Source organism: Sinohyriopsis cumingii, chromosome 9 (assembly GCF_028554795.1).
Source record: "Sinohyriopsis cumingii isolate HCF-2022 chromosome 9, ASM2855479v2, whole genome shotgun sequence".
Lineage (NCBI taxonomy): Eukaryota > Metazoa > Mollusca > Bivalvia > Unionida > Unionidae > Sinohyriopsis > Sinohyriopsis cumingii.
Genome location: NC_142969.1, coordinates 122,496,258 through 122,517,382, shown reverse-complemented (window position 1 = coordinate 122,517,382; position 21,125 = coordinate 122,496,258). Strand labels below are relative to the sequence as shown.

At 35.5% G+C, this 21,125-nt stretch overlaps 1 protein-coding gene across 1 annotated transcript in view; it reads left to right on the top strand.

The window, feature by feature from the left end:
* LOC149792817 (molybdenum cofactor sulfurase-like) overlaps positions 1-21,125 on the top strand; it is a 117,683-nt gene that overhangs the window by 44,727 nt on the left and 51,831 nt on the right. Inside the window, exons 3-4 of the mRNA XM_089971271.1 lie at positions 5,382-6,007; positions 13,273-13,396. Coding sequence (XP_089827397.1) covers positions 5,382-6,007; positions 13,273-13,396 — 750 coding nt within the window. The remainder of the gene's footprint in view (positions 1-5,381; positions 6,008-13,272; positions 13,397-21,125) is intronic.

Here is a 21,125-nt window from a genome sequence, read left to right as displayed (position 1 = left end):
CATGTGTATCAGTTTTCATGTTTCTGAAAAAGAAACAATGAAAACACTTTTTTGTGGAAACCGTATTTTAACATGTCGATTTTCCTTAGGTGGCAAGATCCATCGTCACAAACCATGGCTGCCTGCAGTAAAATATGCTTGCTTTTCATGAATATGCATTTAAAAAAACATCAACTCAGTGAAATAAACTTTTATATATCAGCGGACATGATCACTTGAAAAGTATTTGTCTTAGATAATCTAATTGGCTGACTCAGTCACTATAATAATAATAATAATAATAATAATAATAATAATGAGGACTTAGTATAGCGGCTAATCTTTTGAAGCTCTAAGCGCTTTACATCATTGGACAACACCTATAACATACAAAACATATATAATGATATGATTACAAAAAACAAACACCATGAAATTAGAAAACATAAAAAACATGCTGAAAATATTTAAGGTAGGAAACATTATTAGGTCTTTAAGTTTGTTCTTGCAGTCAAAGTAAGTGAGTTTTAAGAGCACTCTTGAATGGGATCACTCTGTCTTTGTGTCTAAGTTCAGTGGGCGATTCATTCCATGTTGCTGGGCTCTGGTATGCAAAAGAACATTGTCCATATGACTTTGTTTTCATAGTGGGAATAATGAGTACTGTATACGATTGTCAGAAGAGGAGTGTAAGTATCTTACTGGTGTGTACACATGGGTGAGGTTGGAAAGGTATGTTGGACTGGAGTCTGTCAGTGAAACGTAGCACAGGAAACAAATTTTGTGTTTGATTCTGGATCGAATGGATAGCTAGTTTAGGGTACAGAGCAGCGGGGAGGTGTGCTCTGATCATGGTACTCTAAGTATGATCTGAGCAGCTGTGTTTTGAACTTTTTGAAGTTTCTGAAGTAGATATTGAGATGAACCAGACAGAATTGAGTTACAATAGTCCAGTCTTGAAAGTGCTAATGAACACACAAGTGTTTTAGTGGCATCAGCTGAAAGATATTTGCGAATGGAGCTGATGCATCTCAGCTCAAGATATGCAGCCTTGCATATGTTCATGACATGTTGGTGCAGTGTGAGAGTACTGTCCAGAGTGGGGCCCCGAGTGGCCAAGTGGTCTAAAGCGCTCTCCGTTACGGATCACTGCCATCTCACCTCTGTCTGCGTGGGTTCGAGTCTCAGATTCGGCCAATGTGGGTATGTGAGAAAGCTTGCCAGTAGCTTCTCAAGGGTCGGTGGTTCTTTCTGAGGATTTCCCAGGTTCTTCCTCCACTGTTAATACTGGCCGCCATGTATAGCCTATCATGTGCTGAAAAAATGGCGTTAAACAACAACAACAACAACTGTCCAGAGTAACACCTAGGTTTCGTACTGACTGTAGGAATTTAATGTTGTTGTTGCTGATATTTATTGCTTGAGGTAAAGGTCAAAGGTCATATTGGGTTAGCCTTCCAGGAAACTGCTTCTCAGGCTCTCAGTGATTGGATATTTGCAGGTTATGCATATTCATGAAAAATAATGAAATCATTTTGCAGGCAACTGCATCATTATAAATGAATTCATAAGTAGATTGTGACAAATTATTGTGGGTTCTTTTACCTTCATTTATTATATTGTTGACTAAATGAGTTTCTTCTTTAAATAAGGTTATTGCTATTATTACTACTTATTGTCACTACTTATTGTCTTGCCGCCATTTTCTCAGGAAATGCGAGTCATAGCGAGTATGATATCAGGTATCATAATAAAGTTTAAGCCAATAATTCAGGAATCTGTTGATAGGAGTGTGTGTGTGTGTGTGTGTGTGTGTGTGATTTGTATTTTTAATGTAGCTTTAAAAAATTTTTAGTCATATCTCTACAGTGTCTGCAGTGTGGCAGTTTATAGTGATGTCTAGCACTGGGGCATCATGCTGCAGACATGTTGCATGATGTCTCACCCAGTCACATTATCCTGACACCAGACTTCCAGTCCTTACACTAACCTGTTAATGCTGAGCACCTAGCAAGACAGCTGTTAGTACCATTTTATAAGTCTTTAGTATGACTCGGCTGGGGTTTGAACCTGCAACCTCCTGCATCCGAGACGGATGCTCTAAATACTAGGCCACCAGAGTGGTCCAATAGAGATTTGAGGAAACTTGTTATATTTACATGTAAGTTTAAGACAATGCAGAATATTTCTTTCTTGTTGTATCTGTCCCTTTTAAGGGAGGTAAAAGGTCACCCTCTAGTTTCTGCATATCTCAATAGAATTTAAGTCAAAGTTACAGTGTTTGTGCAAGCCCATAGCTCTAAAATTACCCATTGGAATTTACTTTTTGCTATACTTAATGTTCAGGGAATAGCAAATGTGCACTACAATGAATGGAGAGGTCAAAGGTTGCCACCTAATCTATGCATATTTTGGCACAATTCAGCTTGATGTTAAAGTTTTTGTTTGAGTGCATAATAAATATCAACTAGCTATAGCAATCTGATGAAACTTAGTACACATGTACTGTAGAAATTTGATTAAATTTGATTTACATGTTCTGTATTAATTTGATCAAACTTAATATACATGTACTATATCAATTTTATAAAACTTTATATAAATGTTCTGTAGGAATATGATTTAACTTGACATAAATGTTCTGTAGGAATTTGATTAAACTTGGTATAAATGTAAATTTGTTGAAACTTGGTACATTTGCACTATAGGAATCTGAACTTGATATAAATTTAATTGATGAAACTTGATGTACATGTTCTACAGGAATTTTATGAAATTTGATATAAATGTACAATAGAATTTTGTTGAAACATGATATATGTGTACTGTAGGAATTTGATGATACTTAATATATGTGTACTGTAGAATTGTTTACATGTACTGTAGGAATTTGATGTGTTATGACTCTATGGTCATAAACTAAGTACATGTAGCAGAAAGAAGCAAAACCAACAAGTTTTGTAAAACTTAAGAAAACAGTTTCAATATCAATGTTATAAAAATCAGAATTGAAAATGAACTTACTATATTATGAATTGAGTCCAGAAAAATCCTGAAAAAGTTATATGAAAGTAAACAAAAGATGAAAGTTCCATATACATTTCAAATCCATGAATATACTGTTTCAAAATGGCATCATCCAGAACTCCCTTGAATAATTCACAGTAGTCCCAATTTAATATTATAGTCCACTGAGCACTTTCTATTTCTACTGAATAATCCAAACAAATAATATCTGAGTACAACATAAAATACATCTGCAGACTTGATGTTACAACAAGAACACAAGAAATAAGAATAAGAAAACAACTGCTCCAGTCTGAGATAATAGTATTCAGGCAAAAAGGCTACAGCATGCATATTATCACTAGAACTAGGTGAAAAATTGCAATTTTGATTATCTTAGAAGAACACACATAATGTACCCTATCTAATGGGAATTAATTTCATTCTTCTGAGGGATAAGCTCAAAACTTATCAAATATTTACTGATAATTTTATTATTATTAACTATGAACATGTATGCAAACATCTATTTATAGATCCTTTGCAATTTTATATTATTAAATAGACCCTTTGCATGTACCTCAAACCCAACTATAGGTAATCACTACAGTTTACAATCATGAATATAAATTACAAAAATTGGACAAAATCATATACCAGGAGTTACAAAAAAATATAAATATATATATATATATATAACAGTTGAAACTTGGTATATTCTAGGAATTTAATGAAACTTGATATACTTCATGTTTGCCAAAGTGGGAAATACTTTTCTCTTCAAAGAAAATCTACCTAAATATGGAATGGGTGATAGGTCTGAGTTCACCTCCTAATTTCTGCATATTGTATTTTCATAGAATGTCTTTTTGCTATGAGGTATGCTATCTTCTTTGGAATATTGCATGACTAGATAGTTTTATTTTGAAGCCTAGATCCCACCCCCACCAATTCATGATCCTGTTCCTGTCCTCACCTGTTGGGACCCAGCACCTGTATGTTAACTTGTAAACTGTTGGTGATTCCCACTCATAATCATATATACTTTTTCACCTCATGAAAATTTATGCAACCAACATTTGTCTTTGGGTCATGGAGACTGTCCCTTTGGGTCACAACTTTGAAACTGTTCAGAGTCCAACCATTGGGGTATTTTCCCATAAATTAGACTGTTGACTGACTTTTGGGGAGAAAAAGGCAAGATATTGCATGCATGTTGTTGCCTGATTAAGTTTTGTGCAAGATGATAACTCTGACAAAGGCTAGACACATCATTTTGTGGAATCCTTATTCAGTAAATGATTAGTGTACCAGTCCATACCCTATACATGAGTAGTGTGCCAGTCCATACCATATGAACGATTAGTGCACCAGTCCATACCCTATCAATGATTTGTGTTCCAGTCCATACCCTATAAAAGGAATGTACCATTCCATACCCTAGCCTCAACATAAATCAAAATGCTTACAAGAATCATGTTGCTGTGGCTGGACTCGAGTTTCAGTACAAGTTTGTAAGGACATGACAAAGAGCAATTTTCTTGTTTTTAAAGTATTTAAAATAAATTGCAAATCAATTTATTGAATTTTACTTTTTGAGCATTCATGAGGTGATGAAAGCAGTCGCTCACTTTCATATTGATTTGCATTAGGGATGCACAGCAATGTTTCTGGTTTAGTACATCTAAGCCCACGTTTTGTAAGATGTTTTGTCTGCTGTTTTGCCTGACAGCTTTAGATCATTTTTTCTCTGGTAGTAAGAGTAAATATTTTGTGTAAGCTCACTTGCAGTCTGATTCATAAAATGTTCACATTATTTGATTCCTAACCTGATGAATACTGTGAATACTGAAAATTCAGATTTAATCCATACATTTAATGCATAATTTTAATCAATAAATTTAATCCATATTTTTAATCCATAATCCATAAAGTTAATCCATAATGTTTTTATCCAGAGTGTGTAATAAATTAAATAATTTACCTAAGCCACCAACTTCTTTGTGAAATTATGGCATCTATTCCAAAAAGATTTTTCAACACAACATGGACACTGAAATAAAAATTAATAATGTACCCTTCTCTGTGCAATAATAACCTCATGTTGTTTTTAAAATATGATAGGCACATATCAAATTTACCATCACTGCTCAACAGTGGTTGTTGGTACTAAATCTGCAGTAGCAAAACCTTGATTAACATTCTAAACTTCCCAAATGGATAATATCATTGTCATCTGACTTGACAGATTCATAATACAAATTAGAATGAGTGGTTACAATGCAGTGTCTGTTTTATGGCAGTTTTATGCTTGCCCACAACATGTGGTCTAGTAATTGCAACTGTTACTTGTAAAAGCAATAGTGTTGGGTTTCTTTTCTTTTTTTTTTCTTCAGAATTCTGAAATATTTCAAAACAAATCCAGAGATCTATTCTGTCATTTTTACATCTGGCTGCACTGGAGCACTGAAACTTCTTGCAGAGAGCTTTGATTTCCATGGAGATGATGGGTGTCATGGAGATGAGAAAAAGAACAAGGTCAACAAGGATGGAACTATTTTGCCATCAGCCAAGGTGGATAACTTAAGCAGCTTGAGTGAAAATAAAAAGATAGACAAGGGTTGCTTCTGCTATTTGTTGGACAATCACACTTCTGTACAGGGTATGCGGGAATTAGCTTTTCTTCGGGCAGGACTTGTTGTTTGCATTGATGAAACGGAAATTGACCATTGTCCACAATCTGGACATATTATTTATAAAAGCAGCAAGATTGGCAGTGGAGGCAACTCTCTGTTTGCTTATGCAGCAGAATCAAATTTTTCGGGTCGAAAATATCCTCTTAAATGGGTGGATAAAGTTCGAGGAGGAACTCTGGGTTTTCAAGAGGCAAACCCAGGAGCCTGGTACACAGTTTTAGATGCAGCATCGTTTGTCAACAATTCTCATCTCAACCTTTCAGAAGTGACCCCAGACTTTGTCACTCTTTCCTTCTACAAGATGTTTGGCTTTCCGACAGGACTGGGTAAGGAACATTTATCAACAAACGATGCTTGAATTCTGTCCAAGTTTACATACAGTATGTTCTTGATAATAAATCATATCCATCTGCAAACGTCACAGACCCATATTTGCTATTGCATAATGCACCAGATCTTTGTCTATGCAGTTTGTTGGAAGTGATCAGTAAAATAAATAAAATAGATCCTGATCTCCCAGTACATTATGCCACAGCAGATCAGGGTCTTTCTTGCTTCCAGTTGGACTCATCTTGTAAGCAGGTAAATACGGTACTTGTATAATCTGTGGCTCATGTACATTATATTCATACACCATCAATCCATAAAAATTATAATTATTTTTTTTGTCTATGGATTGACATGAAACTTGGAAATCATTTTGGTTATCACCTTTAGATTTACATATATGCATGTGACATTTCACTTTACACACACAATATTTGTCAGAGTTATTTCCCTTTTTTTAATTGTGGCATGACACAATCTTGTTTGTGCAACCAGTCCCACAGTTTTGTATGGATTGCCTTAAAGTTGGTAAATATAATGGTTATCACTTGACTATGTGAATAACAGCAAATTACTTACCTGCTGCAACTTTGGTTGGAGTTATTTCCCTTTTTTATTATGGATTAATGCGTGATATAACACATTCTTATTAGTACAGCTTCACCTGTTGATTTTTTATGGATTGCCATGAAACTTTGTAAATATTTAGTGTCATCACCTAATGATGCAGATGTCATGAATCACTTTTTTCCTGCAATTTTCATCAGAGTTATTACCCTTTTGTTTTATTGCTTCATTTAGCATATGACACAATCTTGTTAATGCATGTCTTTTGGTAGAGTAGTTACTTTGATGCTGAAAGCATGTGTAAGACAGAATCCTGTCAACATAACTTGTCATGCAGCTGATCCCGTGCTTTTGTAAGAGTTGCCTGCCCTTTTGACTTACAGATGAATGCAGTATATGGGAGCATTTAGTGAATGAAGCTACTCTTGCAGGTTTTAGTGGATTGCTGTGATCATGATCAGAAGATTTGCATATTTGTGTCAGTGTACTCGCACTATTTTCGGGGGCCTAAGTGGTCTAAAGCGCTCTTTATTATTATTAATAGAAGAAGTAAATACATGTATGTTTATTTAGGTCTAGGTTTTGTAATTTCTTAAGTGAATTATATATAATCCAGATTATTGTTTTGTAAACATCAGGATCGTTCTAGAAGGTTTTTTCCATTACGTAATGGGTGTTTTTTTAATATAGAAAATGCTAATTGTGACCTAAGGTCAAGCAGAGAACTATATGAAGTGTAACTGAGAGAATTTTATCAGTTGCTTTAAGATCTAGCTCCTTGAAATTGTTTTATATGTTGTGTCCAGTATTTGGGCTGGAAATTGTAGTTCTTCAAATTATTGAATTCAAGTGATTATTTTCTCTAGAAATACAAATGTGCTCTAATACAATTTTTGAATAGAGACATTCACTGGAATTTATAGTGTATTCAAACCTGGAATTATATTTTTGTGATTCAACAAAAGACTTGGCACATCAGCACACTAGGGGCTATAACAGATATTTTATTGCCTTCATCATAATTTCTTTAAAATATATATATATATATTCTGAGTAGAGCACTTTTTATTCATATGAAAAATATGAATATATGTGTGTTTAAAAACAAGCTAAAACATGCATTTTTATCTTACATTATTTGCACACCCAAGAAACTAATTAATAAAAAGTGTACAGAAACACAATTTGGAATCTTGCCTCAAGTAACAGCTGACATGTGCATCGTTCATCAAACAAAATAAAAAACAAAAACAATGTGTGAAGTAGAAAATCCATTCCAAACCAGTCTTTTTGTCATACGTGATATGTTTAGTTGTGATATAATTGTATGCCTTAAGTGCAACGGCCGAATTTTATTACTATGAATGTGGTAGTAATCATGAAAACTGGAAAGGAAGACATTGCTTCAAGCCTCATTGTACCATCAAAGCTGAGATTGTCTTTTTTTATTTGCTTTGGCACTGTATTAATGACTAAAAATTCCCTAACAATTACAAAAAAAATAGATTAAAACGAATGAAGGATCCACTCAAATTCCATCCACTGTAATACAAACCTATATTATTGTAAAATAAGTTTACCCTGTCTCAGAAATAAATCATGTAAAAAGTCTATGGATTTCCTCAAATTTCAGCATGGAAACAGCATTGCTCTTTGCCATCTTTTCTATTTATGTGGTCCACCATTAATACTGGCCTCCATGTATAGCCTGTCGTGTGCTGAAAAATGTCATTAAACCTTCAACAACAACAATAACAACAACAACAACAACAACTATGTATGTGGTACAATTGTCACAAGCACATGCTGGATGAGAAGTTCCTCCATTGTTTTAATTTTATTGCTTTGAGTAACTGAACATTGTAACATTAATTGAACATTGTAACATTGTAAATGAACATCACAACACTGTAATTAAACATTGTAACATTAATTGAACATCATAACACTGTATTTGAACATCATAACACTGTATTTGAACATCATAACACTGTATTTGAACATTGTAACACTGTAATTGAACATTGTAACACTGTATTTGAACATTGTAACACTGTATTTGAACATTGTAACACTGTATTTGAACATTGTAACACTGTAATTGAACATTGTAACACTGTATTTGAACATTGTAACACTGTATTTGAACATTGTAACACCGTATTTGAACATTGTAACACTAAGTGGACATCATAACACTGGCAAATTTCAGTCTCACAGAATAAGAAGTTTAATACAAGTACTTCAGATGAACCTTTTTTATATGTCTGCTAAACAGAACATATCATGTTTTGATGTTACTATCTCTCACTGTCCTTCCATTTTCTCCCCCTTTCGTTTACACACATTGACTTCAGTTTTCTCCCATCTGCTGTTGCCAGACTTTGCATAAATGAAGCTGTAGCGTCACCCTCTTAGTAAGAGGGGTGGTTAATTTGGTTTGGCTGGAGTTATCTAGAGGATGACCTCCCTCGATATTATAGCCAGGCAGGAGTGAAAGATGAATGGAATTTCAACAGAGAACTGAGCGAGAATACTGGGAAGAAATAAAACAATACGAACCCCTTTCAACAAGAAAATAACAAATTTAATCAGAACAAATTAATAATGGCAATTCCAATTCAAGTTAGATTATATCAATAGAATTTAACAGGTGTGTCTAATTCGAATTTATTTCATCATCATAATGAGAGGTGAAAAGAGCGCAATGTCCATGACCGATTTGCATCACCTTCCTGTCTGACCATATATCAATGTCTCCTAATTCATCTTAACTAAGCTTTGTGTTCTGCCTCTTCATGGACTTCTTGGTCCCTTTATTCTGACCTCGTCCTTCTTTCTTTCCCTGCATTTCTGACTTCAGACTGTCTCATCTTTCTCTGAGAAAGCTGTCCCTTAAAGGACAAAATCACCTCATAAGTCCGTATACTCCTCTCTTTAGAGGTACATACAATTCACGTATGTTATTCAGAGCATGTTGCTATCCACACACCACATAAATTCTGACTTAGTACGGTAGGACATTGACCTCGCTTCCAGTGGCCAGTCTTAAATTATGCCGTGAATGTCTACCAAATATTACCATATTATTTTACATATGCTACTACATGTTCGATTACTATTGCATGAAATTCACAAATGTAACTCACAACAAACCTTACCTACAAGATTATCCAAGCATTACAAAATCAGATATAATTAGGTAATTATTGTTAACTCATGATGATCTGTATCGTCCTAACAACAAAGAAGATTATTTTATATAACCATATGAAATCCTACACAGGTGAACATTTGGGTCACATGAAATCAATTCTACCAATGAACTAATAACTGTATAATTAAAAGGTAAATTGCATAACAATTCTAGCAACAACACTGTCCATGAAATTGAATAAAATAAATTGCATAATAACTCTAGCACCAACACTTTCCATGAAATTGAATAAAATAAATTGCATAACAACTCTACCATCAACACATTTCCATGAATTGAATAAACGATACATAATATGGAAACCTAGTCATAGCAACACATTTGCATAAAACAAACAATCAAATAACAGAATATTACTTGAAACTAAAATTGCATACCGTATTGCTGTTCTCTTTCAGAACTTGTGCATCCTAGCACTAAACATGTCTTTCTTTTTACAAGATTACCACCTGGTCCCTTTCTTGTTTCATGAGGAAAGCACTAATCTCTTTTTGCCTTCATGGAGTCAAGACTAAGTTTCCTCTTCTAGGAAATTTTCAGACTAAAGAATTTTGACTAGGGTCCTCACTTTAAAGTCTGATTGCTCTGAAGTGTACGCCCTAATTTATTTAACCCAGTCATAGGCAGTGGTCTCTATTTAATTCCTTTCATCAGGTTTAGACAGCTCAGAGTCTGTGAAAGTCAGTGCTTGACAATTTCCCTTTGAAAAAATGATAAGTGGACATCGGTTCCTACCAAATGGTTAGGGTTGGTAGCTCAGATGTTTACTTTCTAAGGACTCTGTCTTTCTAAGGACCATGTTAAGATACCCCGGTCAATTTCATTGGGTCGGAATGCTGTCCCTTTGAAGTTTACACTGACATGGGGGGAGATGAACGAAAAAAGGTCAAAGTGACCCTTCAAAAAGACTTTTCTGGCTTAAATGCGAGAGAATTTTAAAGCTCATTGCATTCAATCGTAACATTTTCTGTAATTCAAAATTTGACACTTCACAGAAGCCTTGTTCAAGGTGAAACAGTCATGGTTGTCATAACAGAAAGAAAGAAAATGGCCTCAGCACAGAGTTCTTCATCACGTACATAGACTCTGCATAATAACATTAGATCTTCATCACAGGTTGAACTTTATGGATGGATGGCACTTTGAGCAAGGTCGAAGCATGTTCATTTTGGTTTAGAAGATCAAAGGTCAGTGGCTTAAATAAAAAAAAGTGTTTCAGCACAAAAAGTAAAGTTCTCAAGTATGTGCCTTCACCAATGTTTGTGGATGGCTTGCACTTTTGGTAAGAAAGAAGACTGTTGATTTGGGGGTCACAAGGTCAAAGGTCACTATGACTGAAAGAAGAAAAATTATTTTGAGTAATATGTTTAGACCATATAATTTAATGTTTATGAAGGCATGCACTTATGGTGTGGAAGAAGCTTACTGACTTTGGGATGAAAAGGTTAAAGGTCATTGTGACTCAACAAAAATGTTTTTTTGTGCAGAATAACTTTTATTGTAATAGAAATTCTGTGATCATAAAGCTTGAAGATGGCTTGAACTTAGGGTAAGAAAGAATAAGTATTACAGGTTTGACTCGAAATACAAGTGTTGTTTGTCCAAGTACTAGTACAGAACAGTAAAACTTGTACTAAACCAACCCAGCTTGTAACCAGCTCCAAACGACACGCCTCCCACATCAGTAGTGGTGTTAAATTCTGCCCATCTCCATCTATGTTTTAAACAACATTTTGCTTTGAATGATGAAGAAAATGTGTCTAGGAAAAATGCAGTTTTGTTTCCTCAAAGTTTTACCAAAGCACCTGTTAACAGAGATCAGTGAAGCATGTTATAAATCTTTATATGGTGAAGATCTCACAGAGCTATTCGAGAGCATGGTTGAAAGAGACAATTTTAGAAGCCTTTATTACAATGAAGATCTCACAGAGCTATTCGAGAGCATGGTTGAAAGAGACAATTTTATAAGCCTTTATTACAATGAAGATCTCACAGAGCTATTTGAGAGCATGGTTGAAAGAGACAATTTTAGAAGCCTTTATTACAATGAAGATCTCACAGAGCTATTCGAGAGCATGGTTGAAAGAGACAATTTTAGAAGCCTTTATTACAATGAAGATCTCACAGAGCTATTCAAGAGCATGGTTGAAAGAGACAATTTTAGAAGCCTTTATTACAATGAAGATCTCACAGAGCTATTTGAGAGCATGGTTGAAAGAGACAATTTTAGAAGCCTTTATTGCAATGATCTCATGGATCTACCAGTACTCAAGGGTGTGGTTTAGTGAGACAATCTATCTCAAAACCTTTGTACAAGGAAGAGCTCTTGGAGCTGGCTATGTGAGAATGTGTTTGAATGAGATAATTTTATACAAAACCTTCGTACAGTGAAGATCTCATGGAGCTGTTTGAGAGTATGGTTGAATGAGACAATTTGTATGCTAGCAACCTCCAAACATTGGGCAATTGTTGTTGTTATCAGGTCAAGAGAGATTTAACTGTATTTACCAATATGCTATGACTGTGTTCATAGCCGGATATTCTCTGAATAAATGGAGCACAGTTATGGAAAATTTGTACAATTATTTAGAATCAGAAATGAAATCCCCAATATGTGTATAGACTGTGAAACATCTTTTTGATAAAAGAGCTGAAAAGTCCAAGGGACAGATAATTCAAACAAAGGGTTGTGATATATGCATCTACTGGAACTATTTTGAAGCAGGTGGTATATATATATATATATATATATATATATATATATATATATATATATATATATATATATATATATATATGGCATAATTTCAGCACTTTTCAACTTATGCAAATTGACAATTTTAAAAATTTAAACTCCATGATTTTGCCATTTTTATTACCCTCCTTAGCATATGGTGCCAGCCATGTCCATTTATCTGTCCATTTATTCACTGTGTCCATCCATCTCCATTTCCTCATTGTGTCCATCCATCTGTCTATTTATTGATTGTGTCCATCCATCTGTCCATTTATTCACTGTGTCCATCCATCTCCATTTCCTCACTGTGTCCATCCATCTGTCCATTTATTCATTGTGTAATATCCATCTTTTCATCACATCTTCTTTAAATTTTGTTTTTAAAGTTAGTTGTCATGTGGTATTGGGGGAATCCATGATCATATTTCTAGTTTTCAGCTATTTTATTCTGGAATGTGAAATTTTCATGACCTGTAGGTTTCAAAAATCATTCAGATTGAACAACATTGAAATTTATCCCTACCAGTATATTACAGTTTCATCCTTAATTGCTATCTGTTATCCAATGTCAGTGAAATTTAGAAGAAACAGAAATGCATGCCAGACTTTCTCTGAATTAGCTTTTGATGTTGCCAGACAACTTTAATAGAAGATCGGTGAATAGCAAACATACCTTTCAACATTTATCTCTTGTGATTTCCTGTACTTTGAAAATAATGAGAATATGTTTTCAATAATTTCAGGTGCCCTTCTGGTCCGAAATAAAAGTGCCCACCTGCTGAAGAAGGTGTATTTTGGTGGTGGTACAGTGAAAGTTAGCATTGCAAATCAAAGATTCCATCAGTTTAGAGATTCTCTTCATGACAGGTAGTCTCAAACAACCACAGTGTAATTATTGTCAAATTAATTAGATATAACTATTCAGAATTAATTGTGTAATTATTATGCCCAATTTTTTTATATACATAAAAGCAATTATATTAGTTTTGTCACATTATAGATACAGTTTTTATGTAAATCCATGTGTTCATGCTTTACATACTTGTTAATGTTTATGATACTGCTGTAAAACTATTGGCAGGCAACTTTCCTTTGGGGTGTAGATTATCCATAAGGTTTCTGCATTTGCCCACAAACGAGCGAAAAAATAAACAGGGCCCTTGGGTGGGGTTAAAGGTCAAATATATATATCTGTGTGTGTGTGCATGTGTGCATGCATGTGTGAAATGCTCATTCTTCTCTGTTCATACTGCTTTTCTTTTTCATTTTGGTATAAGTTCTGAATGTACTCAAGATATATAATACATGTAACGCGTTGTTTACAATTGGCCCCAAGGTTCATAGTCAGGGTGACATGTTTGGCCCCAGGGTCCATTGGGACATATTAACATGTTGTTTACAGTTGGCCCCAGGGTCCAGTGGGACTAGAGTAACATGCTGTTTACAATTGGCTCCAGGGTTCATGGGTCAGGGTAACATGTTTGGCCCCAGGGTGCATTGGGACATATTAACATGTTGTTTACAGTTGGCCCCAGGGTCCATTGGGACTGAGTAACATGTTTACAATTGTCCTCGGGGTCCATTGGAACTAGAGTAACATGCTGTTTACAGTTGGCCCCAGGGTCCATTGGGACTGAGTAACATGTGGTTAACAATTCCATGCAGGGTCACTGGGTCAGAGTAACATGTTTACAGTTGTCCCCAGGTTCACTGGATCTGGGATTCAAAGGGCGTTAGAAGTGTCAAAAACTAGGACATCACCAAGATATGCTAGTATTGGTGTTCTATCAGTGGTCCTCGAGAGTACATACTTAGCATATAATTGGTTTTAATCCTCTCAATGAACTCTGGAGCTTCATTTCAGGTCTTTTCTTTTGATATTCTTGTAGACATAAAAACCATATTAGTGAGCAAGTTACAACTTTCAGACTCCTTATGGGATGTACAGTAGGTTGTCAGATGAGATTTCCAAATTTCTGTGCAGCCCCATCCCCTTCTTGCCTGCCCATCAACATATACCCACCCCTTATGAGCCAGTGGCTAAGATTATTAGCTTAAAAATACACCTCTTCCCTTTTTTGTCTCTGTTTATTAGGTTTGTAATGTCACCCTCTTAGTACTAGAGGTGGTTAATTGGATTTGGCTGGCGTTATCTAGAGGATGACCTCCCTCAATATTGTGGCCCAGCAGGAGTGAAAGAAGAATAGAATTTCAACAGAGAACTGAGCAAGAATACTGGGAAGAAATAAAGCAATATGAGCCCCCTTTGACAAGAAAAACAAATTAGATTATATCAATAGAATTTAACAGGAGTGTCCAATTTTGGATTTATTTCATCATCATAATGAGAGGTGAAAAGAGTGCAATGTCCACGACCGTTTTTGCATCACCTTCTTCCCTTGACTGTATATTAATGTCCTCCTAGTTCATCGCCTTCCTAAGCTATATGCTTTGTCCCTTCATGGACTTCCTGGTCCTTTTATTCTGACCCCATCCTTCTTTTTCCTCGGACTTCTGTCTTCAGACTGTCCTGTCTCTCTCCCAGAATGCTGTTCCTTAAAGGACAAAATTACCCCACTCTCTAGATGTACTTAAAATTACCTCACATTACTCAGAGCATGTTGGCTATCCACACACTGTGTAAATTGTGACTTAGTGTGGTAGGACATTGACCTCGCTTCCAGCAGCAGGCCTTAAATTACCACATGAGCGTCTATAAAATATTACTATTGATTACTATTGCATGAAATTCACAAATTTTAACTCACAGCAATCCTTAACCTACAAGATTATTCAAACATTACAAAATCAAATATTATTAGGTAATTATTGTTAACTCATGATAGTCTGTATCGTCCTAACAAACAAAGGAAGTTATCTCATATAACCCTATGAAATCCTACACACATAACATTTGGGTCACATGCAATCAATTCTAACAATGAACTAATAACTGTAAAATTAAGGTAAATTGATAACAATTCTAGCATCAACACTTTCCATGAAATTTAATAAAATGAACTGCATAACAACTCTAGCATCAACACATTTCCATGAAACTGAATAAACAATACATAATATGGAACCCAGTCATAGACAACACATTTGCCTAAAACAAACAATCAAATAATAGAATATTAAGTGAAACTAAAATTGTGTACCTTATTGCTGTTCTCTGTCAGAACTTGTGCATCCTAGCACTAAACATGTCTTTCTTTTTACAAGACAGCCACCTGGTCCCTTTCTTGTTTAACTAGGAAAGCACTATTCTCTTTAGGCTTTCCACAGAGTCACGACTTCTTTTCCTCTTTCAGGAAATTTCAGAATAAAGAATTTTGCCCAAGGTCTTCACTTTTAAATTCTGACTGCTTCTAAAGTGTACGCCTTAATTTATTCTGCCCAATCATAGGCTTCATCCATAATTTTTCTAAATAATTCCTTTCATCAGATTTAGACAGCTCAGAATCTGTGAACGATGATGTATAATAATTTCCCTTTGAAAAAATGATAAGTTGATATAGGTTCCTACCAAGCAGCTAGGGTTGGTAGCTCAAATGTTTACTTTCTTAGGACCATGTTAAGATACCATGGTCAGTTTCACTGAGCTGGAATGCTGCCCCTTTGAAGTTTACACTGACGTGGGGGGGATAAACAAAGAAAGGTCGAAGTGACCCTTCACAAAGACTTTTCTGCCTTTAATGCGATAAAATTTTAATTCTCAATGCATTCAGCTTTAAAGTTCACTGGAATTCAAAATTCGACACTTCACAAGGTTTTTCCTTGTCCTCTTAGTAGAGCCCTTAAAAAGTTCATGATGTGTAATGCATGTAATGGCTTGTTTTGGTTCCAAGGTTCATGAGTTGGAGTATCAAAATTGGACATTATAAAATTATGAAATGAATTTTATTCTTTGAGATTTTAAAATAAGTGAAAGTCTAGAGATGTGGCACATTCAGAGCATTTGTTTCATCGATCTGTTTAGAGTGACAATATTTTAGGTATTTTGTTTGCCACAACTTTTGTAAATTAGGTCATAATAAGAAATCATATACATATAATGGATTGTGTGTTCGGCCTTAAGAGTAACTGTCTAGAGGGGTGGCAAGGAAAGAGTTGTGGTTCTCGAGCGGGAGTAGATGTGGGGATTTGCATGGAGAGCTTTGAGAAATAAACTGGTTGTAAAAGAAGAAATGTAATTAAATCTCTCTCTTTTTACCACTCTGGTGGCCAAGTGGTAATAGCATCCACCTTGGATGCAGGAGGTTGCGGGTTTGAACCCCAGCCAAGTCATACCAAAGACTTATAAAAATGGTACTAACTGATGCCTTGCTTGGTGTTCAGCATTAGGAGGTTAGTGTTAGGACTGGTTGGCCTGTTGTCAGGATAATGTGACTGGGTGGGACATCATGCTACATGTCTGCAGCATGATGCCCTAGTGTTAGACATCACTTTAAACTGCCACACTGCAGACATTGTAATGATACGACTGAATTTAAAAACAAACTACATTAAAAATCCAAATTACACCCACAGACACACACTCTCTCTCTCTATTTATTTGATTGAATGACTGATTGATGGGTGTTTTGTGACACATCACTGCAAGAAAAACTACTTGGTGTTGATGCCATTGGAGTAAGGTCTTTTCAACAGATATACCACAGCTACAAACCCAGGCTAATGTGGACAGGATTTGAACCTGCAACCCACTAGTTATTATTCTGGCACACTAACCATTGAGCCACTGTGGCTTCCTCCTTCTTTGGACTGTGAAACAATGTTATTATTAATCATTCATAACAAACATTTTACATGGACATTAAATAACTTTTTACTTAGCTGGACCAGCCTACAATACATCTAAGAACCTTAATAAAAAAAATTCAGTAGAGAAGAAAACAAAATTAAATTAGATTTACATTTTTGTTATATCAAGAAACATTTTATGCTTAATTGAACTTTTAGGCTCTCTTCAATGAGGAAAAAACAATAGATGTCATCAAAGGAACAATATTATCTATTTGTCTATGTACAGTGAATCCATCTACCATATGTACTCACAAATAAGTCGAATCCAACAGCAATCAGCATAGACACTAAATTGCTGTGATATGATGTGCCAACAGATCATTGTCTGTGATGTATGTTATGCAAATTAGTCGTAATAAATGGAATAAACCCAGATCTGAATCTATGCAGTTTGGACCCAGTATAGAAATGCATATGGTATTTTCATGGTCTTGCCTAGTCATTTGGACCCAGTTTAGAAATGCATATGGTATTTTCGTGGTCTTACCTAGTCATTTGGACCCAGTATAGAAATGCATATGGTATTTTCATGGTTTTGCCTAGTCATGGCTTAGCAAAAAGTTACCCTATCTGTGTGTCTATAGATCTTCCACTTTTTGTCTTTTAATTTCTTTCTCGAAATGTTTCTTTCTTTCCTACATAGAGCAGAATGCTAAGTGTTTTATATTGTTTTCATGACAAGACAGCAGAGTAAGGTGCTCTAAATTGATAAATAGCAGGCATTGATTGTGTAGCTCAAGAGCATAAGAAGAATAAAATTAAGTGTTAATGGATTATTTAATGATCTCAGAACATTGTAAATTCAGTTAGTGCTATTCTGGCTCTGAATTTGATTAAATTTGATTCCATGAATAGTATCATAACATTGCTTGATTGTTGCCTCTAAAATCTCTTTAGTATCAAAGAATGTCAGTTCCTCAATATCAGATTTGTCTGAGTGAGAGCATAAATTTGTTCAACTGAATGCAGTGCTCTTGGCAAATTGAATTTAATTAAACCTCCAATTAAATTAATCATAAGACACAAATAAAAAGAGCAGAAAATTCAATCAAACTGTCTCTTATTGCTGCACAAATTATATTTTATCATGTGATTATTGTTAGTGTGAAAATGGGCTGTACAAGATTAAGGCATATAGCTCCCATTAAGGCATATCACTCCCATTAAAGCATATAGCTCCCATTAAGGCATATCCCTCCCATTAAGGCATATCACTCCCATTAAGGCATATCCCTCCCATTAAGGCATATAGCTCCCATTAAGGCATATAGCTCCCATTAAGGCATATCACTCCCATTAAGGCATATCACTCCCATTAAGGCATATAGCTCCCATTAAGGCACATCGCTTCCATTAAGGCATATCACTCCCATTAAGGCATATCGCTCCCATTAAGGCATATCACTCCCATTAAGGCATATAGCTCCCATTAAGGCATATAGCTCCCATTAAGGCACATCCCTCCCATTAAGGCATATCACTCCCATGAAAGCATATAGCTCCCATTAAGGCATATCACTCCCATTAAGGCATATAGCTCCCATTAAGGCATATCGCTTCCATTAAGGCATATCACTCCCATTAAGGCATATCACTCCCATTAAGGCATATAACTCTCATTCAGGCATATAGCTCCCATTAGCACTTTATGTCGATTGAGACCAGCAAGGTAGCTGCATGATGAATATGCATTCTAGTTTTCTTTTTGAGTACTTGATCCACAGGATCTTGTTTGACTGCTCATTAGCTTACTTTTGGGTACTTGATCTACTTGATCTTATTTAACTGCTCTTCAGCTTTCTTTTTTAGTACTTGATCTACTGGATCTTGTTTGACTGCTCTTCAACTTTTGAGTACTTGATCCACAGGATCTTGTTTGACTGCTCATCAACTTACTTTTGAGTACTTGATCTACTTGATCTTATTTAACTGCTCTTCAGCTTTCTTTTTGAGTACTTGATCTACTGGATCTTGTTTGACTGCTCTTCAACTTTTGAGTACTTTATCTAATGGATCTTATGTAACATCTTATCAACTTACTTTTGATACTTGATCTACTCAATCTTATTTAACTGCTCATCAGCTTACTTTTATACATAAAATATTCTGTGACTATCCTTATTTAAAATTTAACCCAAAGTCTCATGTTTCAGGTCCATCTTCATACACATTTACTAGTGATTTCAATGTGCCTTTTGCGATTCACAGATTTGGTATGCATACTAGAATGTGACATCACAAATTTTGGCCATTCTTTAGTGGTAGCAAGTTTAATGATGTTTGATTACAACTAGAGTGATTCCATTTAATTGGGAGCAAACTCTGTGGGCACTATGTAGAGGATACTGGTTTAGTGAGGGACTGGTTTAGTGAGGGACTGGTTAACTATGAAATGACGTACACCTTGGATGCGGGAGGTCACAGGTTTCGAACCCCAGCCGAGTCATACCTAAAATTTATAAAATTTTTACTAACAGCTGCCTCGGTAGGCATTCAGCATTAAGAGGTTTGTGTTATGCCTGGTCGGCCTGCTGTCAGGTTAAAGTGGGACATCATAATACATGTCTGCGGCATGATGCCTCAGTACTAGACATCACTATAAACTGCCACACTGCAGACATTGTAGCTACATGACTAAACATTTTTTAAAGCTATGTTGTTGAACAAGACCATCCATACATCTGTAGCTGCAACTCCACAATTATTTCTTGTGGAAAAAAGCATCCTTACATGTACAGCTCCATTTCCACATTTATTTATTGCAAAATAATACCATCATTACATCTGCAGCTCCAGCTCCTCAGGCCCCACTTACTTCTTCAGCTTCAGCTCAACTTTTTTTGTGTGGGTAAAAGTCACACTCCTGCAGGTCCAGCTTACATTTATTTCTTGTTGAAAAAGGCAACACTTACTTCTGCAGCTCCATCTCCATGTTTATTTCTTGTTGAACCACTCCAATGGCCTAGTGGTTAGAATGTCCGCCTCGGATGCGGGAGGTCGTGGGTTCGATCCCTGTCCGAGTCATACCAAAGACTTACAAAAATGGTACTAACAGCTGCCTTGCTTGGCACTCAGCATTAAGAGGTTAGTGTTAGGACTGGTTGGTCTGGTGTCAGGATAATGTGACTGGGTGGGACATCGTGCTATGTGTCTGTGGCATGATGCCCCAGTGCTAGACATCACTAAAAACTGCCACATATTAGACATCGTAGCAATATGACTGTAAAATTGTTAAAGCTACATTAAAAATCCAAATCACATCACACATATTTCTTGTTAAAAAAGGCCAGACTTACATCAGCAGCTCCAGCTCCACATTTACATTCGTAAATGAATCCCACCCGGATATCAGCACATCTAGCTCCACATTTAATATTTGTAGTAAAATGGCCACCTTTACATTTTCAGCTCCAGTTCCTCATTTCCTTTTTGTACAGTTTGGACACCCTTAATCTTCAGCTCTGTCTGGATTTTATTTAGAAGAAAGAAAGAAATTTTGGCTTTTTTTTTTTTTGGTGTGTATTTCTGTCCATTTCGAGTTTCATCAATTTCTTGCTGCATAATGTTGCCAGTGATGTTATAAACCTTTCAAATCAAAATGCCAGCTCAATTTACATCTTAATTTGCCTTTCAAGTCAATATCATAATGCTCTCCTATATTATTATTCTATACCGTTAAAGACATAAAGTTAGTGTTTATCTTTTAATGATCAATTATTTATCATAAACATCTTGAAATACTGTTATAAATAAACTATAAATGCTTATTGCAGGAATGTTCTTTGTC